This window comes from Zootoca vivipara, chromosome 7, assembly GCF_965207765.1.
Source record: "Zootoca vivipara chromosome 7, rZooViv2.hap1.1, whole genome shotgun sequence".
In the NCBI taxonomy this organism is placed as follows: Eukaryota; Metazoa; Chordata; class Lepidosauria; order Squamata; family Lacertidae; genus Zootoca; species Zootoca vivipara.
Window position 1 is genome coordinate 88794206 of NC_142590.1, and position 16352 is coordinate 88810557.

Below are 16352 nucleotides of genomic sequence, written 5' to 3' on the forward strand. Positions count from 1 at the left end.
CTCTCATCTCTCTCCACATTGCAGAAACAAGTCCAACTCACCTCCTGTGTGATGCATAATTTCCTGTTATGTGGCCGGAGCCGTCACAGCCGGGCGTTGGGCACCTGAATAACGATAAGAGAAAGAAAAGTAGCTGAGGAACAAAGCTGCAAATCGATGGCGGCATTCACATCAATCTATGTCAAATGACACCGGCATGACTGCTGTCCACCCGTTTGTCTTCAGCTTCCATAGGAAAACAAGGATAAAATGATTTTGCAGACAATTGATTTGCCACACATGTTTGGGGTCTCCCTCTCTAGTTGTCAGTGAGGGTGTTTCAGTCCTCACATGGATTTCAAGACAGTATCAAAGAAGAAAATGCAAAAATAACAGAAGTAGATGCACATTCTTATTCAATTCTGCTATGGCTATAGAATGGGTATGGGAAACCTGGTGAAAACGAGAGGATTAAGACTTGCGCTGGAAGGAAAAATGCAACCAATTCCCTACGCTCATCTTTACCAAATCCAAATTTCAACGTAAGCAAACAGTCTTTATTCAATTGTACAGAATACGGGTCTAGGTAGCAAAGCTCTCCTCCAACGGAAACTGCCAATGCAACTTGGAATTCATTTTTCTTATCAGTAGGGAAATGTTTCAGAATACGAAGCAGAAATTCCTGGTGCTTCGCTCACATGTCTTTCTCTTTGGTGCTGCAATGGGCAGAAGGGGGGCAGACAGCTCTGACCTGATGCCCTGCAGAGCTCAAGTTCTGAGAAACAAACCTTGAATTTGCTTTTGTTTCTAAGCTTTCTTGCTTAAGAGGAACACGATGCACTCTCCCATTTCCACCTCGTTGCTTCTTCACTGTCACTGATGTATAGAAATGTAAGCTTTGCCTCTTAGTATTTGCTACTCTGTCTCTGCATATCATAGGCGCCCATGATTATTTTGCTTCCTGCCCTTTAATGTTGTTGCAAGCCTCCAAATGTTGCTGAAGTACAAGCGATTGAGGCTGTTGGGAATTGCTCTCCAACAATAACTGGATGGCAACATGTTTGCTGCCCGTTGTTGAAGGTGATGCAAATGTTGGGATTTGCCACCAAAGTAGCCATGTTCCCATCTTTTCCTTTACTAATAATGCATGATGTAGAAGTGTAGGAGCTTTGTCACTGAATTGACGCTAGCTAGTGATGTATGGAAGTGAGAGCTGGACCATAGAGAAGGCTGATTGCCGAAGAATTGATGCTTTTGAATTATGGTGCTGGAGGAGACTCTTGAGAGTCCCATGGACTGCTAGAAGATCAAACCTATCAGCCCTGAGTGCTCACTGGAAGGACAGGTCCTGAAGCTGAGGCTCCAATGCTTTGGCCACCTCATGAGAAGAGAAGAGCTGGAAAAGACCCTGATGTTGGGAAAGATGGAGGGCACTAGGAGAAGGGGATGACAGAGGACGAGATGGTTGGACAGTGTTCTCAAAGCTACGAACATGTTTATGGAAGACAATCTTACTCAGCTATGAGTGATTGCGAAGAAGAAGAAGAAGAAGAAGAAGAAGAAGAAGAAGAAGAAGAAGAAGAAGAAGAAGAAGAAGAAGGAGAAGGAGAAGGAGAAGAGGAATTCTACTACCCGTGCAACATATTTTGGATTTCTCTATGGTGGAAGTTCTTTTGATATCTCCTTTTATGAGTCAGACCCAATACTGAAGGAGTCCTAGACGCCACAGATCTGTTTCCCACGCCCTTTACTTTTCCTTTCTCTTCTCTAAGACAGTAATCACTTCTGACTTTAAGTGAAAGATGCCTGACAACATCCTCAGAATCAGGCAATGCTCCTACGAACACACATTTGTACAGATACATGGAAACAAATGCAGCATTGATCATAAGACAAAAAATATTAAACCTTTTCAGTGCATGGGGTGGGGGTGGGGAGAAATTGAGTTTAATTCAGTTCACAGTTTCAGGTCTGCTCTTATTTGATCCAAACGCTTCCTCTCATTTCAGCTTTGCAATGAGAAACAATTGAGTAAGGGCACCCTGGCCTTTGACACTCGAGGTGTATGTTTTTAAAGACCCGCCCTATTCTTGTGACTGTAATTTGTTCTCTGAACCTTTTTTAATGTTGTATTTTAAATGGCTGCGACCCACCCTGGGACCTTAGGGTGACGGGCAGGTAATGAATCACAATCACCGCCGTCATTTCACTCTCTTGATTCAAACTAATACATTGGAAGGGGACACAGAGCACAGAATGTTGTTTCTGCTTGCAGGGAGCAGGTACATCTTAAAATATTCCAAGTCTGAAGAAGTGCAGCCCACACGGCGCTAAATATTTTGGGACATGTTCTGAAGAACTGTAATAAAACATTTGACCATTCCAGGACCGTTCTATGACTAAAATCTCATCCAGCCTCTTGAATGGGGAACACGGTGGGAGACTTGAAGATGGCAATAATTTGGGGACACAGGGATTATATTCTGCCTCATCTTGTGCTAAGGCTCCCCACTCCTCTGGAGTAATTAACACCATATTAAGACACTTGGCAGTTCCTGGAGGTTGATTTGAATCAGGGCCACACGTACCTGTGTGAAGAACATTTAATGAAAGTATATTATTTGCTTTCTCAAGGCTTGTTTTGTTGACATTTGACGACTTGCTGCCGAATGAGTGAAATGAAACCACCAAAAATTATTGTGGTTGAGGCACTGTGACTTGGAATGAAAGAATGAACTCTAGTGTGCATAGAATTGTGACCTACTTCGCCTTCCCCACAGTGTTATTAAATATCCTGTCAAGACATTTTGATCTTATTATTGTATTTTTATTGATATTTGTAAACAGCTCTGGGAAGTTTCTCCCCTTTTTGGTTGAAGAGTGGGGTATTTTTTTTAAAAAATAAAAAATAAATAAAAGTGAATCATTCAATCATCTCTGAGGGGGAAAGGAGTCTTCCAGGCTGGAAAGAACTTACCTTTTGGGAGAAATAAGATGGAGGCAATGTATGAAATTTGGCTATGGTGAAATCAGCAGCAAGCTGCATTTTGGCACATTCTGGGCAACAGCACTGTTCAGCTGTGTTTGGCTTTTTAACCATACATTGTGGGTGATTCCAGACAGGGGCTCAATATTGCAAATGGGCAGTTCAGATATTGCAAGCAGGTTGTTGGCAACATTATTTTCTAATTTTTTTAAAAATCAATTTCCCCCAGAATGGCTAAACCCTGCTCAAATGGCATGGGGGTGGGATACTGATGCTGCTGCAAAAAATTTTTACATGCTCAAACAGTCCCCTGCCCACAATACGCATCTGTCTGGAAGCACTTTGTGTTCATGTGCAAAGAAATAACTTCTTTGGGGATTATTCCGGAGAAGGGCCTTCATTTCTGAAACATCCCAATGCACTTTAGAAATAAACTATCCCTTGTTTAATTATATTTTGAGGGCCACATCCCCCCCAAAAATTATTACTTAGGTTTCACCAAATGGCGCTTATTTCCCAACAAGCATGTACTGGTATTTTTTTAGTATTAGGATGGATAGCACAATACCGCCTTCTCTCCAAACTGATTCACGTAAGCACTTTTTGGATCCAGCCTCCAGCTATTCTTACTGTTTCTCCCTTGTTTGCATAGGATGAATGTTAATGGGATACAAGTCTCTCAACCACTCCAGCCTAGATTCCGGTTTCGTTCACCATGGCAAACCATTCCTGATGGAATAGTACTGGTTGGTCAAATTGAATGGCTGCTTCAATCAAGCGGACTTCAGTCCAGCGTCTGCCTGACCCAAAAGCATCAAACGTCATAATGGAGAAAAAAAATTAACCCCTCAAAGTAGCCATGTCAATTGACTTCCGCTGACAAACAAGTGTTAAAACTACTGTTCCTGTGAAGTAACCAGTCATGTGAATGTGAAAACTGGACTAACGGAAATACAACCAAATTGCTTCTGATTTTCCTAGCTTACCGGAGACCTTTACATTCACGCTTGAAAAATGCATGTTTTCTTCCTCTTAGATCCCCCATTAAAATTCTTCTTTTGCAAACAGAATTCCTCCTAAAAGTTAACGTACAACCCAAGTGCAGTTAACCCGATTTGGCTTCATATAAAGTTTGTAAGGATAGTTTGAGCGCTCATTAATTTACTGTTGTTAACATGATGAGAAAACCAGCATCTTCTTCAGATGGGGGCGGACGGGGGACCGGCACGAACATTTTGGGCTTCACTAAGCTGTTCCTCAGGTAAGAGGAAAGGCCCTCTGTAAGCTTGCACAAATCCCCTCTCACAAATCACCGTTTTTTTCTCAGCCTGTGGCAGATAGCTCATCAACCCATCTAGGGGTGGGGTGGGGTGGGAAATGGCGCTGCTTTATTATCCAAGGAAATTTCCGGCAATGTTGCAATCTCCAAAAGACCATGAAGAGAGAAGTGTGAAGAGGGGGTGGGGGAAGAAAGACACATCTCCAGGATAGCCAATAAAAAGTAAAAAATAATAATAAATCTGCCTGGAGTTCAAAGGAATATATGTACAGTGGTACCTCAGTTTATGAACACAATTGGTTCCGGAAGTCTGTTCATAAACTGAAGCGTTCATAAACTGAAGCGAACTTTCCCATTGAAAGTAATGGAAAGTGAATTAATCCGTTCCAGATGGGTCAGCGGCGTTCGTAAACCGAAAATTCATAAACTGAGGTGTTCATAAACCGAGGTTCCACTGTACCGGAAGGTTCTAAGCCAATGATCTCCTACCAGCGATTGAATATTATTCAACATGTTGCGTATCTCCCAGCTCAGTATTGTTTTGTTTGCATTGGCAGTTCAAGATCAACGTTTTAACTCACAGGCAGGTTTATTATTAGCCTTTTTCTAAAGGAAAAGTGCAGAGGGAAGGGAGAAGAAGGCAGAGAGGTAGCGAAAGAGAGAGAGAGAGAGGAGATTCAAGTTTAGCGCAAACATACTTGAGGTCAGCAGAATGGGCAGCCATGAGATTTCTGAGGCTCTTGTCAGCAAGAGGGCAACCAGAAAGGCTGAAAAAGAAGAGATAGAATATTTGGGTAAGCTAAAAAAAAAAAAAGGTAGGGGAGGTAAAAGAAAAGGGGGAAGAGGGAATAGAACCAAAGTATCCACACTATTTTTATATATATATATTTTTAAAAGAGAGATCTTTAAGAGATTGTCAGAGCCTGAAAGAATAGTGTAGGTAAGGTCGACTAACCTGCGGTGAGAGGCATAATTCCCCGTGATGTGTCCGCTCCCATCACAGCCTGGGGTAGGGCAACTGAACAAAAATAATTATGGGGAAAAAAACGTGAGTGGCAAAAAAAATTAAAGAAACCAGTAAGATTCATGCATATGTAAAAAAATTTAAAAATATAAAAAGGGAGAAGAAAATCCTTCTTCTGTAGAAATTGGGGAGAAAGATTACCAGAGAGCTCATAGGGATTTTTTTAAAAAAGGAATCCAACCACGCTTCTTTCGTAAGCACCTTTGATTAGGAAATTTGGCATCTTGTCAGCAGGATTATATGTTTTTTATATATATACACACACACAACTATATAAATTGCACACACTGGCTAAATAAAGCATTTTTTTGTGCAGGGGGATGTAACTGACTGCAATCTTAAGGGCACCCCCTACCACATTGCATTTTTAAAAAAATATAAAATCAATACTGTATACAATGATTTTCAAGACTTAGGACGAGAACACTCAAAGGACTGCCTGCATCCATATGCACCTAATATATATTTAGATGTATAGTAAAGGATCTTCTAAGGTGAGGCAGGTAGCTAGCTAGCATGGAAAGGACATTCTCGGTGATGCTCTCCCAGCCGTGGGATACTTTTCCAAGAAAGGTTTGCCTAGTTCCTACAAAGTTGCATTTTTGGCACCAGGTAAAACAAAACAAAACAATAAAACACTCAATTTTCAGCCTTAAGTTTCAATTCCGTTGACTGCTTCTATGCTTCGTGTGATGTCCTGCCTTGTTTTATTGGTCCAGTGGTACCTCGGTTCTCGAATGTCCCCTTTGTCGAATGTTTTGGAACCTGAACACTGAAAGCCTGGAAATAAATGCTTCCGTTTTCGAACGCGCCTTGGAAGTCAAACAGCTTCCGCTGAGTCCCCCCCCCCAATTTTCTCCATTGACTTTGCAGACCACCCTTTGCGCCTCGGTTGTCAAAAGTTTTGGAAGCCGAACGGTCTTCTGGAACGGATTACGTTCGACAACCGAGGTACCACTGTATTATTAAATTCACGGCTTTGCTGGGTTCCCTCTCCACCTTTTTTCCATGTAAACCATCCCGGGACGTGAAGGAAAGGCAGTTTTATGAATGTCCGTAATTAATGCCGGTGCTCACTTTTAAACTTTTTAAACTGTGGTGAGATTTCCAGGGCCTGCTCCCTGCCTGACCCTATACAGGGGTGGAGGAAGGGGTGGGTGGTGGGTGTGGTCTGCCCTAGGTGTCACCACTGAGGGGGGTGACAAAATGCCGGGCGGCACTCACTGCAGGGCCTGCAGCATGCCCGAGCTGCAGAGAGACCTGGGAAAGATGCAGTGACTTGGGCACACACAGGCTCCGCGCTGCCCAAACGGCCCGCCCACTGCCTCCCCCCCAGCTGTAGGGCGGCTGAGTGGGAGGAGGCAGACAAGACTCTGGAGGCCCTGTGGTGCGCCCCACCTCAAAGGCCGGCCTGCCCCACCCCTGGGCGCACCATCCCAAGTGCCTGAGTGGCTTCCTCCACCGCTGCCTATAGATAAATCTGGGGTGCCACACATGAGCAGGTCCTGTGTTGTGTTTATGGAGGACGGGTGATGGGAGGCAAGCTACTGATTGGACAGCAGTCCCCCCCTTTTAAAAATGCATTGTGTCCTATTGCATTGTGTCCTTAAGCAAGAGGTGGAGCTGGGAGAATGGTGTCTTGTTTTCATCCAGTTTATTATTTTGCTTACGGCAGTAGTCCACCAAAGCTCATTAACCCCATAGGGAATAATGGGGGTTGCGGACGGACCCGGCAGAAAAGACTGTGTGAGTGTGTGTTAAGGGGTGGGTCTAAGCTTTAAGAGAGAAGATGATTGGAGGGCTGAGTGTTGCTGGGGTAAATTGTATGTATCCATTCCTTGATTGACAGGGTGAGGGCTTAAATACTCAGTGTTTTGTGTTAAGCTCATTCCTGCTAGTGATTTGAATCTCCCTCCCACCCACCTCCTTTTCTTGCTGGTTTAGAATGACCTTGCTATGGAGCCGCCTGTATTCAGGGGCCAGTAGGATTTTTTTCCATTTGGCTGATTGGCTGTTGCCATCTGGTTTTTCGCCTACTGCTTAGCAATAGTCACAACTTGTTAGGTTGGCAGGTTAGGCTTTGGTTGATGAGTTTGGGAGGGGCATCGCATGGAGGTGCATGCCCCTCAGTGTTGCTCTTATAGAAGTATTCCATTAAAGGAATCCTGGGGCTTCGGGGCTCTAGTCCTTACACCCCCGCAATGGTGCGGGGCTGGGGCCAATACAGAGCACGAGCCTTGGGGAACATTTCTGGTGGAGGGGAGATGGCCTGGACTCAGCTGTCTCCTCCCCCATGGGGTGTTTACTTGACTTTCCTACCATAGGAAGTCAGAGCTGGTCCTGTCCCACCGTGGGGCAGAAGATTATCCAAAGCCTAAGGCCAACACTCAAATTAATTTGTGGGACCCAGGTGGCGCTGTGGTTAAACCACTGAGCCTAGGGCTTGCTGATCAGAAGGTCGGCGGTTCGAATCCCTGTGACGGGGTGAGCTCCCGTTGCTCGGTCCCAGCTCCTGCCAACCTAGCAGTTCGAAAGCACGTCAAAATGCAAGTAGATAAATAGGAACCGCTACAGCGGGAAGGTAAACGGCGTTTCCATGTGCTGCTCTGGTTCACCAGAAACGGCTATGTCATGCTGGCCACATGACCTGGAAGCTATACGCCGGCTCCCTCGGCCAATAATGCGAGATGAGCGCGCAACCCCAGAGTCGGTCACGACTGGACCTAATGGTCAGGGGTTCCTTTACCTTTACCTTTAAGGCCAACACTCAAATTAATTTGTAATTTTGAATAAAGTTGTGGCCAAAATTATGCCAAAAACAAAACCTAAAATAAAGTGTCTGTCTGAGTTATTGGGGGGAATTTTCTGGGGGTCTTGGCACGCAAATGCCTCTGGCCTGCTTGAATACAGGGCACAAGAGCGTCCCCCTATTGTTTGTCCCCAGGATATGGAATTTAGAGATGTGGTACCTCTAGACATAGAGTTTCTGTTAAGCTGACATGACTGACAGGAGGGGCTTGGATGGACAAGCAAGGAAAAGAGCAGGTAGGTGGTCCTGTAGAAAATTAAAAGACTTCTGGGAAATTATATATAATGAATTGAAAAAGATGTTTAAGATAACTTTCGCCAAAAAACCAGAAGCCTTTTTACTTGGATTAACAGGGCATAGCTGCCAAGTCTCCCGTTTTCCCCGGGAAATCCCCATTTTTCCAGCTGTTCCTAGCTGAAAAAATGGATTTTTTTTTTGTTTTCCCCCGGTTTATTCTGGCACGGTGGCCATTTTGGAACTGAGCGGAGCATGCTCAGAAGCGACTTTTGATGCTGCTCTGCCCAGTTCCAAAATGGCTGCAGTGCGACTTCTGGCGCGGTGGCCATTTTGGAACTGGGCAAAGCAGCATCAAAAGTCACTTCTGAGCATGCTCCGCCCAGTTCCAAAATGGCGGCAGCGCTACTTCCGGTCTGCTATTTCTGACCCGGTCCCTTATTTCTCTGACAACAACTTGGCAGGTATGTAACAGGGGATGGAATACCTAGGGACCTAAAAACGTTATTTATGTATGCGACAACAGGATGCTGCTTGCCTGAACTAGAAACAGGAGAAGACACCAAAAGAAAAAGAAGAATGGGTAACTAAGATCATGGACTATGCCGAAATGGCAAAGATGACCACGAAGATCAGAGATCAAGATGGGGGGAAAAGTTCGAGCAGGAATGGAAGAAATTCATAGGCTATTTAAAAGGCCAGTGTAAATATATTAAAACGTTAGCAGGTTTGATATAACATTTATGTAATTAAATAATTGGAAATTAAGGTAAACAAGAGGGAAAACAAAGATTTGGAGACAAAATGAGATGCAAGAAATTATGTGGGAAAAGATTGGAACCCAGGGGAGAGGGGGGGGTCTATATTGCTTCTTTTTTCTTTTTTGGAAGAAGCATTGAATTTGTGAATTATTGTGGTTATAAAATTTGAAAATAAAATATATTTAAAAAGGAAAAGAGCAGGTAGTGAGTCAAGATTTGGGTGGGCGGATCTGAGGAAGAGGTATAGCGTTTGGTAGCTTGGCTGGATCGGTGAGACTTGCGTGAATCTGGCAGTAGGAGCAAATAAGGCAGTTTTCGGCCTCTTCGCAACAGCAGCACTTGCACAGCAGAAGCCAGACTCCACTCTCACCCAGGTGCCTCTTGATGGTGGCCATGACCGGATTTAGGTTTGATGAGCCCCTAAGCTACTGAAGGTAATGGGGCCCTTTGTCAACAACAAACTGTCACTGTTTTTTGTGTTGAATATATGCTATATGGTAATTTATGGACCTAATTATAGGTATCTAAAGCCATTCACCCATGTTTCCATGCAAACAGTCCATACAGAATGTAGGCACCCTATATATAGAAATGAGCAAAGCAATGATATTTTAGGGAGCAGGCTCCCAGGACGTTTCCGAGCACAATTCAAAGTGTTGGTACTGACCTTTAAAGTCCTAAACGGCCTCGGACCTGTATACATGAAGGAGCGTCTCCACCCCCATCATTCAGCCCGGACACTGAGATCCAGCACCGAGGGCCTTCTGGCGGTTCCCTCATTGCGAGAAGTGAGGTTACAGGGAACCAGACAGACGGCCTTCTCGGCAGTGGCACCCGCCCTGTGGAACGCCCTCCCAGCAGATGTCAAGGCAATACCGGTAAGCAACTATTTTATTTTTAGAAGACAACTGAAGGCAGCCCTGTTTAGGGAAGTTTTTAATGTTTGGTGCTGTACTGTTTTTAATATTCGGTTGGAAGCTGCCCAGAGTGGCTGGGGAAACCCAGCCAGATGGGCGGGGTATTATTATTATTATTATTATTATTATTATTATTATTATTATTATTATTATAATAGCAGGTGGCGCCCATGACTTACATCATAGGAGCCTACACAACACAAAACACTGTTGCTGTATGTAGGTTTTATTTTATTTGTTTTTAATCTTATATTTTGGAAATGTACATCCAGGTGTTTTTTCCTTTACATTTTTTTGGGGCCCCAAGAGAGTGGAGCCCTAAGCTTATAGCTTGTTTAGCTTATACGTAAATCCGGTCCTGATGGTGGCTCCTGTAGGGACACAAGTCCTCTTCTCCCTAGATGCTATTTGGTTGTGGCAATTGGGTTATGCACTGTGCATCAGCACGAGGGCTGTGGGCGATCTTTGTAATTGTTAGCGCTTTCATTAAAAAAAACAAAACCAAATCCATGCATGTGAACAGCAATGGAATACAATTCTCTCTCTATATATAAAACAAACAACATGGAAGCACAATGCCAGAGAGCTGCTGCAGCTGCTCAAACCAATCCACTGATTGCACTGCCTTGGAACAAAAATGTTGTAGGAATCTTATACAGTAGCACCTCGGCTTACGTAACTTACGTAAACTTCACGTTACGAAAGCTGCAAACTTGGAAGTATCGGACCAGGTTTCGCCGCACGCGCATGCACAGAACAGTGATCCTCGGGTTGTGGAAACCTCGGGATCCGGCTGGACCTCCGGAATGGATCCCGTTTGCAACTGGAGGTACCACTGTAATTTTCCACTTCTTCTGCCATGTTTTCTTCTTGTTGTTGTTTGCTTTCTCCAAATGCCATCTGGCTCCGAGTGAGGAGGAGCTGAGCCTTGGCTGGGCGTTTGTGCTCAGTCACAGCTCTGACCCCAGGGCAGGCCTGACCCAGGGGAAGAGAGCAGGGGAAGGGGGGCAATGCTGCCACCCGCCCTATTCAGCCGTGGGACACCTTGTGCCCAGCCACAGCAGCTCTGCCGCCAGGTCAGGCTTGATCGGGCAGCAGGGAGCAGGAAGAGATTGGATGGCAGCCTCTCTGCCCCTCTCCTCCCTTGGACTGTGGTGCCCGGCACGGTGCCCCCTGACCCCCTTGGGGGCGCACTCTGCACACCTGCCCCGGGCAATGCGGGCCTACGCTCCGCCACTGGATGCCAGACAGCAATGTTCAAAGCCATGTTAGGGAGGAATGTGTGTACGTTGTCTGGGAGGAAGCGAGATCTGTTTTTCTCAGGCAAAGTGTTCTTCAAGTGGTATCAGAAGGAAATGTTTCAGAATTGATGAATGGCTATTAGAGAAAGATAATATAGGATTTACTCTACTCAACTATTTTGAGGACAGGTTATAGCAATGTATAAAAGCCACAGCAGGAATTGGTAACTGAACAGGTGATGTGTAGGGAGAAGGGATGAAAGTATTTTCAAATGATAGTTGGAAAAAGGTTATTTTATTGGAAGCAGCAAAGGAGGGAGGAAAATAGAGGGGTCATCTGGTGGGTGGGAAGACAGCTTTTAAATTTGTATTAATTTGGTGAAAATTTGTTAAACATTATGGAAAATCAATAAAAATAATTGGCAAATAAAATTTATATATATATTTTAGAATTTACACATTTGTTTTTTAAAACCCCCACCAACCTTTAACATAATGAATGTGAAAATAAATTGCAGCTTGATTTCATTATGCCCAATCTAAGAAAATGCACATTTATTTATAACATTATTTTATCCTGCCTTGACCTTCAAAATGTCCCCTTAGGTGCTCTGCATTAGAACTGTACTGTGCAAAAACTTTAAAAGGAGATTAATTCTACAACATTATTAAGACTTCAATGAAGTAAAAGCGGCAATTTCTATAAGTTCCAGAACATAAGTCTTCTATATCTTTTGCAGTTCATAAAGTTTTTATTTCAGTGTACCTTTTATTATGTGGATATTTTGGGGGAGGGTGGGCAAAGCACATTAACGGGTGAATGAGCCAGTACAGTATCTCTTTGGAAGCAGAGATGTCTTGGTGTGAGTCCTTCCTTCGTTTGATTTCAGCCGGGTTTCAAATGCAGGTGTCCAACACAAATTTCTACTTTTTGCATGCATACCAAATACAATTTAATTACTTCTAACAAGTAACGAAGAATGAAACACGAGATGTTGTGTTAGCAGGGGTCAACCCTGCTCCTGTTTTCTGTAATGTGAAAGGCTGGCCCATCCCATTTCTTGGAGGGCAGTGGGCCTAAGTCTCCCCTGCCCCATTGCTGGTCAGATTTGTAATGGATTGGACTGCAAGAAGATCAAACCTCTCCATTCTGAAGGAAATCAGCCCTGAGTGCTCACTGGAAGGACAGATCCTGAAGCTGAGGCTCCAATACTTTGGCCACCTCATGAGAAGAGAAGACTCCCTGGAAAAGACCCTGATGCTGGGAAAGATGGAGGGCTTAAGGAGAAGGGGACGACAGAGGATGAGATGGTTGGACAGTGTTCTCGAAGCTACCAACATGAGTCTGACCAAACTGCAGGAGGCAGTGGAAGACAGGAGTGCCTGGCGTGCTCTGGTCCATGGGGTCACAAAGAGTCGGACACGACTAAACCACTAAACAACAACAACAACATACTTCCTGGAAAGACATACTTAAAAACAAAAAGTACTTGCAAGGGTTTCTGAGGGATTTGCTGCCTTTAACCCCCACCCCACCCCATTTTTGTGGTGGTTGGCAAGATGAAGCTCAACATCTTCTTAGCCTGTTATGTAGTTCCTTAGAGCATTCAAAGTGTTTCCATTTTCCCATATCTTTACGGCAACCATGTAAGGCAGGTAGTCTTCCAGTATGCAATTTTACCCACATATTTCTGGGGGTGAGTGGGTGGCTCTGGGGCTGAAAATGTGTATACCTGGCCCAAGTCTACTCACACGGTGAGATCGTGGCTGTGGTGAGAATTGAAACTAAGGCTCACAGCTAACGTTCTTAGTTATTGCACTGCAGCAAAGAGGTGAGCTTTCCGAATGGTCTTACCATTTATATAAAAAATAATAATGTTGTTCCTCTGAGTTGGAAGTTGACTATTAACTGTGTAGACATTCTGTTTCTACATTCTACTGGACACTTACTCATAAGGTGTCAGGTCAGTTATTGAGCCATACAAGAATACAAGGAATGCAGGGAGGGACATGATTTGGAGGGGGAGCTGTAGGAGAGCATGAAAAAACAGGGTGTGACGGAACAAGCCATTTACTCAAGGTCACTTTGGGGCATCTTGTGGGGCCTGCACAAACACTTGTTTGGAGCCTCCTGCCCGCCTGTCCTCCTGTCATGGGCTTATCTGGTGGCACCATACAAGCCAGCCGCCATTTTGAACTTCCACAAATGCCCCATTGGCTTCCCAGATCCAGCTGCTGCCAATAAGCCTGTATCAGGGAGGAGACACTAATGTGGAACTGGCTCTACCGTTTCTGAAACCTGTAGCAAACCATCCCTACTGAACAGCTGAGGGCTGTACTGGCTAGACCGAGGTAGGTCCCATGCCACTGCTGGGGCAGAAATAGCTATGAAGTCACTATCTACCTACCACCAAAAGATCAGTGGGAAGAAACAACTGTATATGGGGAAGTCAGGAAGATCCAGGGACTCCTTGACACTACTCTCTCAGCAGTGTGATGCAGCAGCTAAAAAAGCCAATGTAGAAGAAGAAGAAGAAGAAGAGAAGAGGAGTTTGGATTTGATATCCCACTTTATCACTACCCGAAGGAGTCTCAAAGCGGCTAACATTCTCCTTTCCCTTCCTCCCCCACAACAAACACTCTGTGAGGTGAGTGGGGCTGAGAGACTTCAGAGAAGTGTGACTAGCCCAAGGTCACCCAGCAGCTGCATGTGGAGGAGTGGGGACGCGAACCCAGCTCCCCAGATTACGAGTCCACCGCTCTTAACCACTACACCACACTGGCTCTCTGGGCTGCATCAATAGGAGTATAGCATCTAGATCAAGGGAAGTAATAGTACCACTGTATTCTGCTCTGGTCAGACCTTACCTGGAGTACTGTGTCCAGTTCTGGGCACCACAGTTCAAGAAGGATACTGACAAGCTGGAACGTGTCCAGAAGAGGGCAACCAAAATGGTCAAAGGCCTGGAAACAATGCCTTATGAGGAACGGCTTAGGGAACTGGGTATGTTTAGCCTGGAGAAGGTTAAGGGGTGATATGATAGCCATGTTCAAATATATAAAAGGATGTCATATAGAGGAGGGTGAAAGGTTGTTTTCTGCTGCTCCAGAGAAGCGGACACGGAGCAACGGATTCAAACTACAAGAAAGAAGATTCCACCTAAACATTAGGAAGAACTTCCTGACAGTAAGAGCTGTTCGACAGTGGAATTTGCTGCCAAGAAGTGTGGTGGAGTCTCCTTCTTTGGAGGTCTTTAAGCAGAGGCTTGACAGCCATATGTCAAGAATGCTTTGATGGTGTTTCCTGCTTGGCAGGGGGTTGGACTGGATGGCCCTTGTGGTCTCTTCCAACTCTATGATTCTATGATTCTAATGAACAGCTGAGGGCTGTACTGGCTAGACTGAGGTAGGTCCCATGCCACTGCTGGGGCAGAAATAGCTATGAAGTCATTATCCACCTACCACCAAAAGATCAGTGAGAAGAAACAACTGTATATGGGGAAGTCAGGAAGATCCAGGGACTGCTCGACACTACTCTCTCCCCTGTACATTCTTCAGGTCTCCCTAAGGGTAATGGCAGATGGGCACCCTTATTGATTTGCTGCCTTGGCATTCAGGAACACAGTGGTTTGCCACTGTGGTAAGCAAACTGGCCTCTTTAAGAAACCAACCTGGCAATTACAAGAGCTTGGTGAGTTTCCCTACAGAAATGGGATACTTCCATTTCCATTGCATGCTATTGCATAATGAGCAGGTTCGATAAAGTCTCTTTTCTCAAGGGTTAAGTGCGAGCAAAGTGGTGGCACTTTTGAGATTATGGCTCAGGAGTTCCTGAATGATGCACTTCTGTTCCAGAGCTTCAGGCAGGGAGAATTCACAACATTAACTTTGAGATTAATATAACCCAAATTTAAACCCAGTTTCTGGTTCTGCTCTCATAATTGCTAAGGTTAGGTTTGAAGAAACACCACTCCAAACCTTCAGGACACATTAATATAAACAAGTAAGCATTGATAAGTTTCTGTTGCTAAGTGATTGAAAAACACATGCTTGTTTTCTCTGTAAATAGGAGGCCCCCAAAATAGGGGTCGTCTTATACATGGGGGCATATTATCGATGGAAAAATATGGTATTTTTGCCTCCTGCAATTTGCTCAATATTCAAATTACAGCTACAATCAGTTGTGGGAAGTACACTGGTTTTCCAGTTTCCATTTAGAAAACCCACACATTGAAATCTGGATTTCAGATTTTGAAACTTCTTAGAGAACCCCACACTCACCCAGGCACACAGACTCTCTTTCTGCCCCCCTGTTTATCCACCTCCCCAACTCCATAACACTTGAGTGATGCTGCTCAGCGTAGCATGTTCACAACAAGGTGAGGCATTTCAGAAAAGCTGCTCTCAGCGTATAACACCACACTTTACAAGCAAGGAAACAAAGCAATAGGTTTGGCAAAAGATTTTTTTCCTCCCACTATTGCATTATAAAGGCTAGCTTGAGCATGGAAAGAAATAAGTAGGGGGAAATTATGCCTGTATAGTCAGTTTAATGAATGGTAAGATTCTGGTGTCTCTGCCTTCCCTTCAATCATTTCACAGTTTCAGGAGGCCGTACGGAGTGGTCGCATGATCTCAACAATCAAGAATAGTTGGAGCTTGAAGTTTCTCTTTAAAGCTTTTGCTATTAAGTGTTTGGATTAAATAAGACCCTCCCCCCCCCCGTATGAAACATCAACTTGGACATTTTTCCTCTCTTGAAGAATTGCCCCTCTCCACCCATCCTGCAAAAGCACCCCTTCCTTCTTGTCCCCCCTCCACACCAATTACTGCAAGGCATCGCTGCCCAAGTAGGAAGACTCACGTAAGTAGCTCTTTCTTGATCTCCTTGGAAAGGAATTTGAGTTTGAAGTTGGTTAAGGTGATTTCCCCAGGATACTTCCTTTCTTCAAAGTTTTCTTCGGGTACTTCTTGGTCATCTACTTCAGAAGAGGCGAAGGAACGTAGGGCGGCCTCTGACTGCAAGAAACCAGCAAAGGGTGTGGGTGGGTTTGAAGGGAAACAGAGCTGTGCATAAACACAAAACTCTTTTGCTATCAGGCTGTAAGAACTGCAGAGGATT

At 44.5% G+C, this 16352-nt stretch overlaps 1 protein-coding gene across 1 annotated transcript in view; it reads right to left on the bottom strand.

Annotated features, from left to right (window-relative positions):
* The window catches only part of MYT1 (myelin transcription factor 1), an 86923-nt gene that overhangs the window by 33051 nt on the left and 37520 nt on the right, over positions 1–16352 (bottom strand). The window contains exons 12-15 of the mRNA XM_088674733.1: positions 16095–16249; positions 5200–5262; positions 4943–5011; positions 42–104 (exon numbers count right to left, since the gene is read on the bottom strand). Coding sequence (XP_088530859.1) covers positions 42–104; positions 4943–5011; positions 5200–5262; positions 16095–16249 — 350 coding nt within the window. The remainder of the gene's footprint in view (positions 1–41; positions 105–4942; positions 5012–5199; positions 5263–16094; positions 16250–16352) is intronic.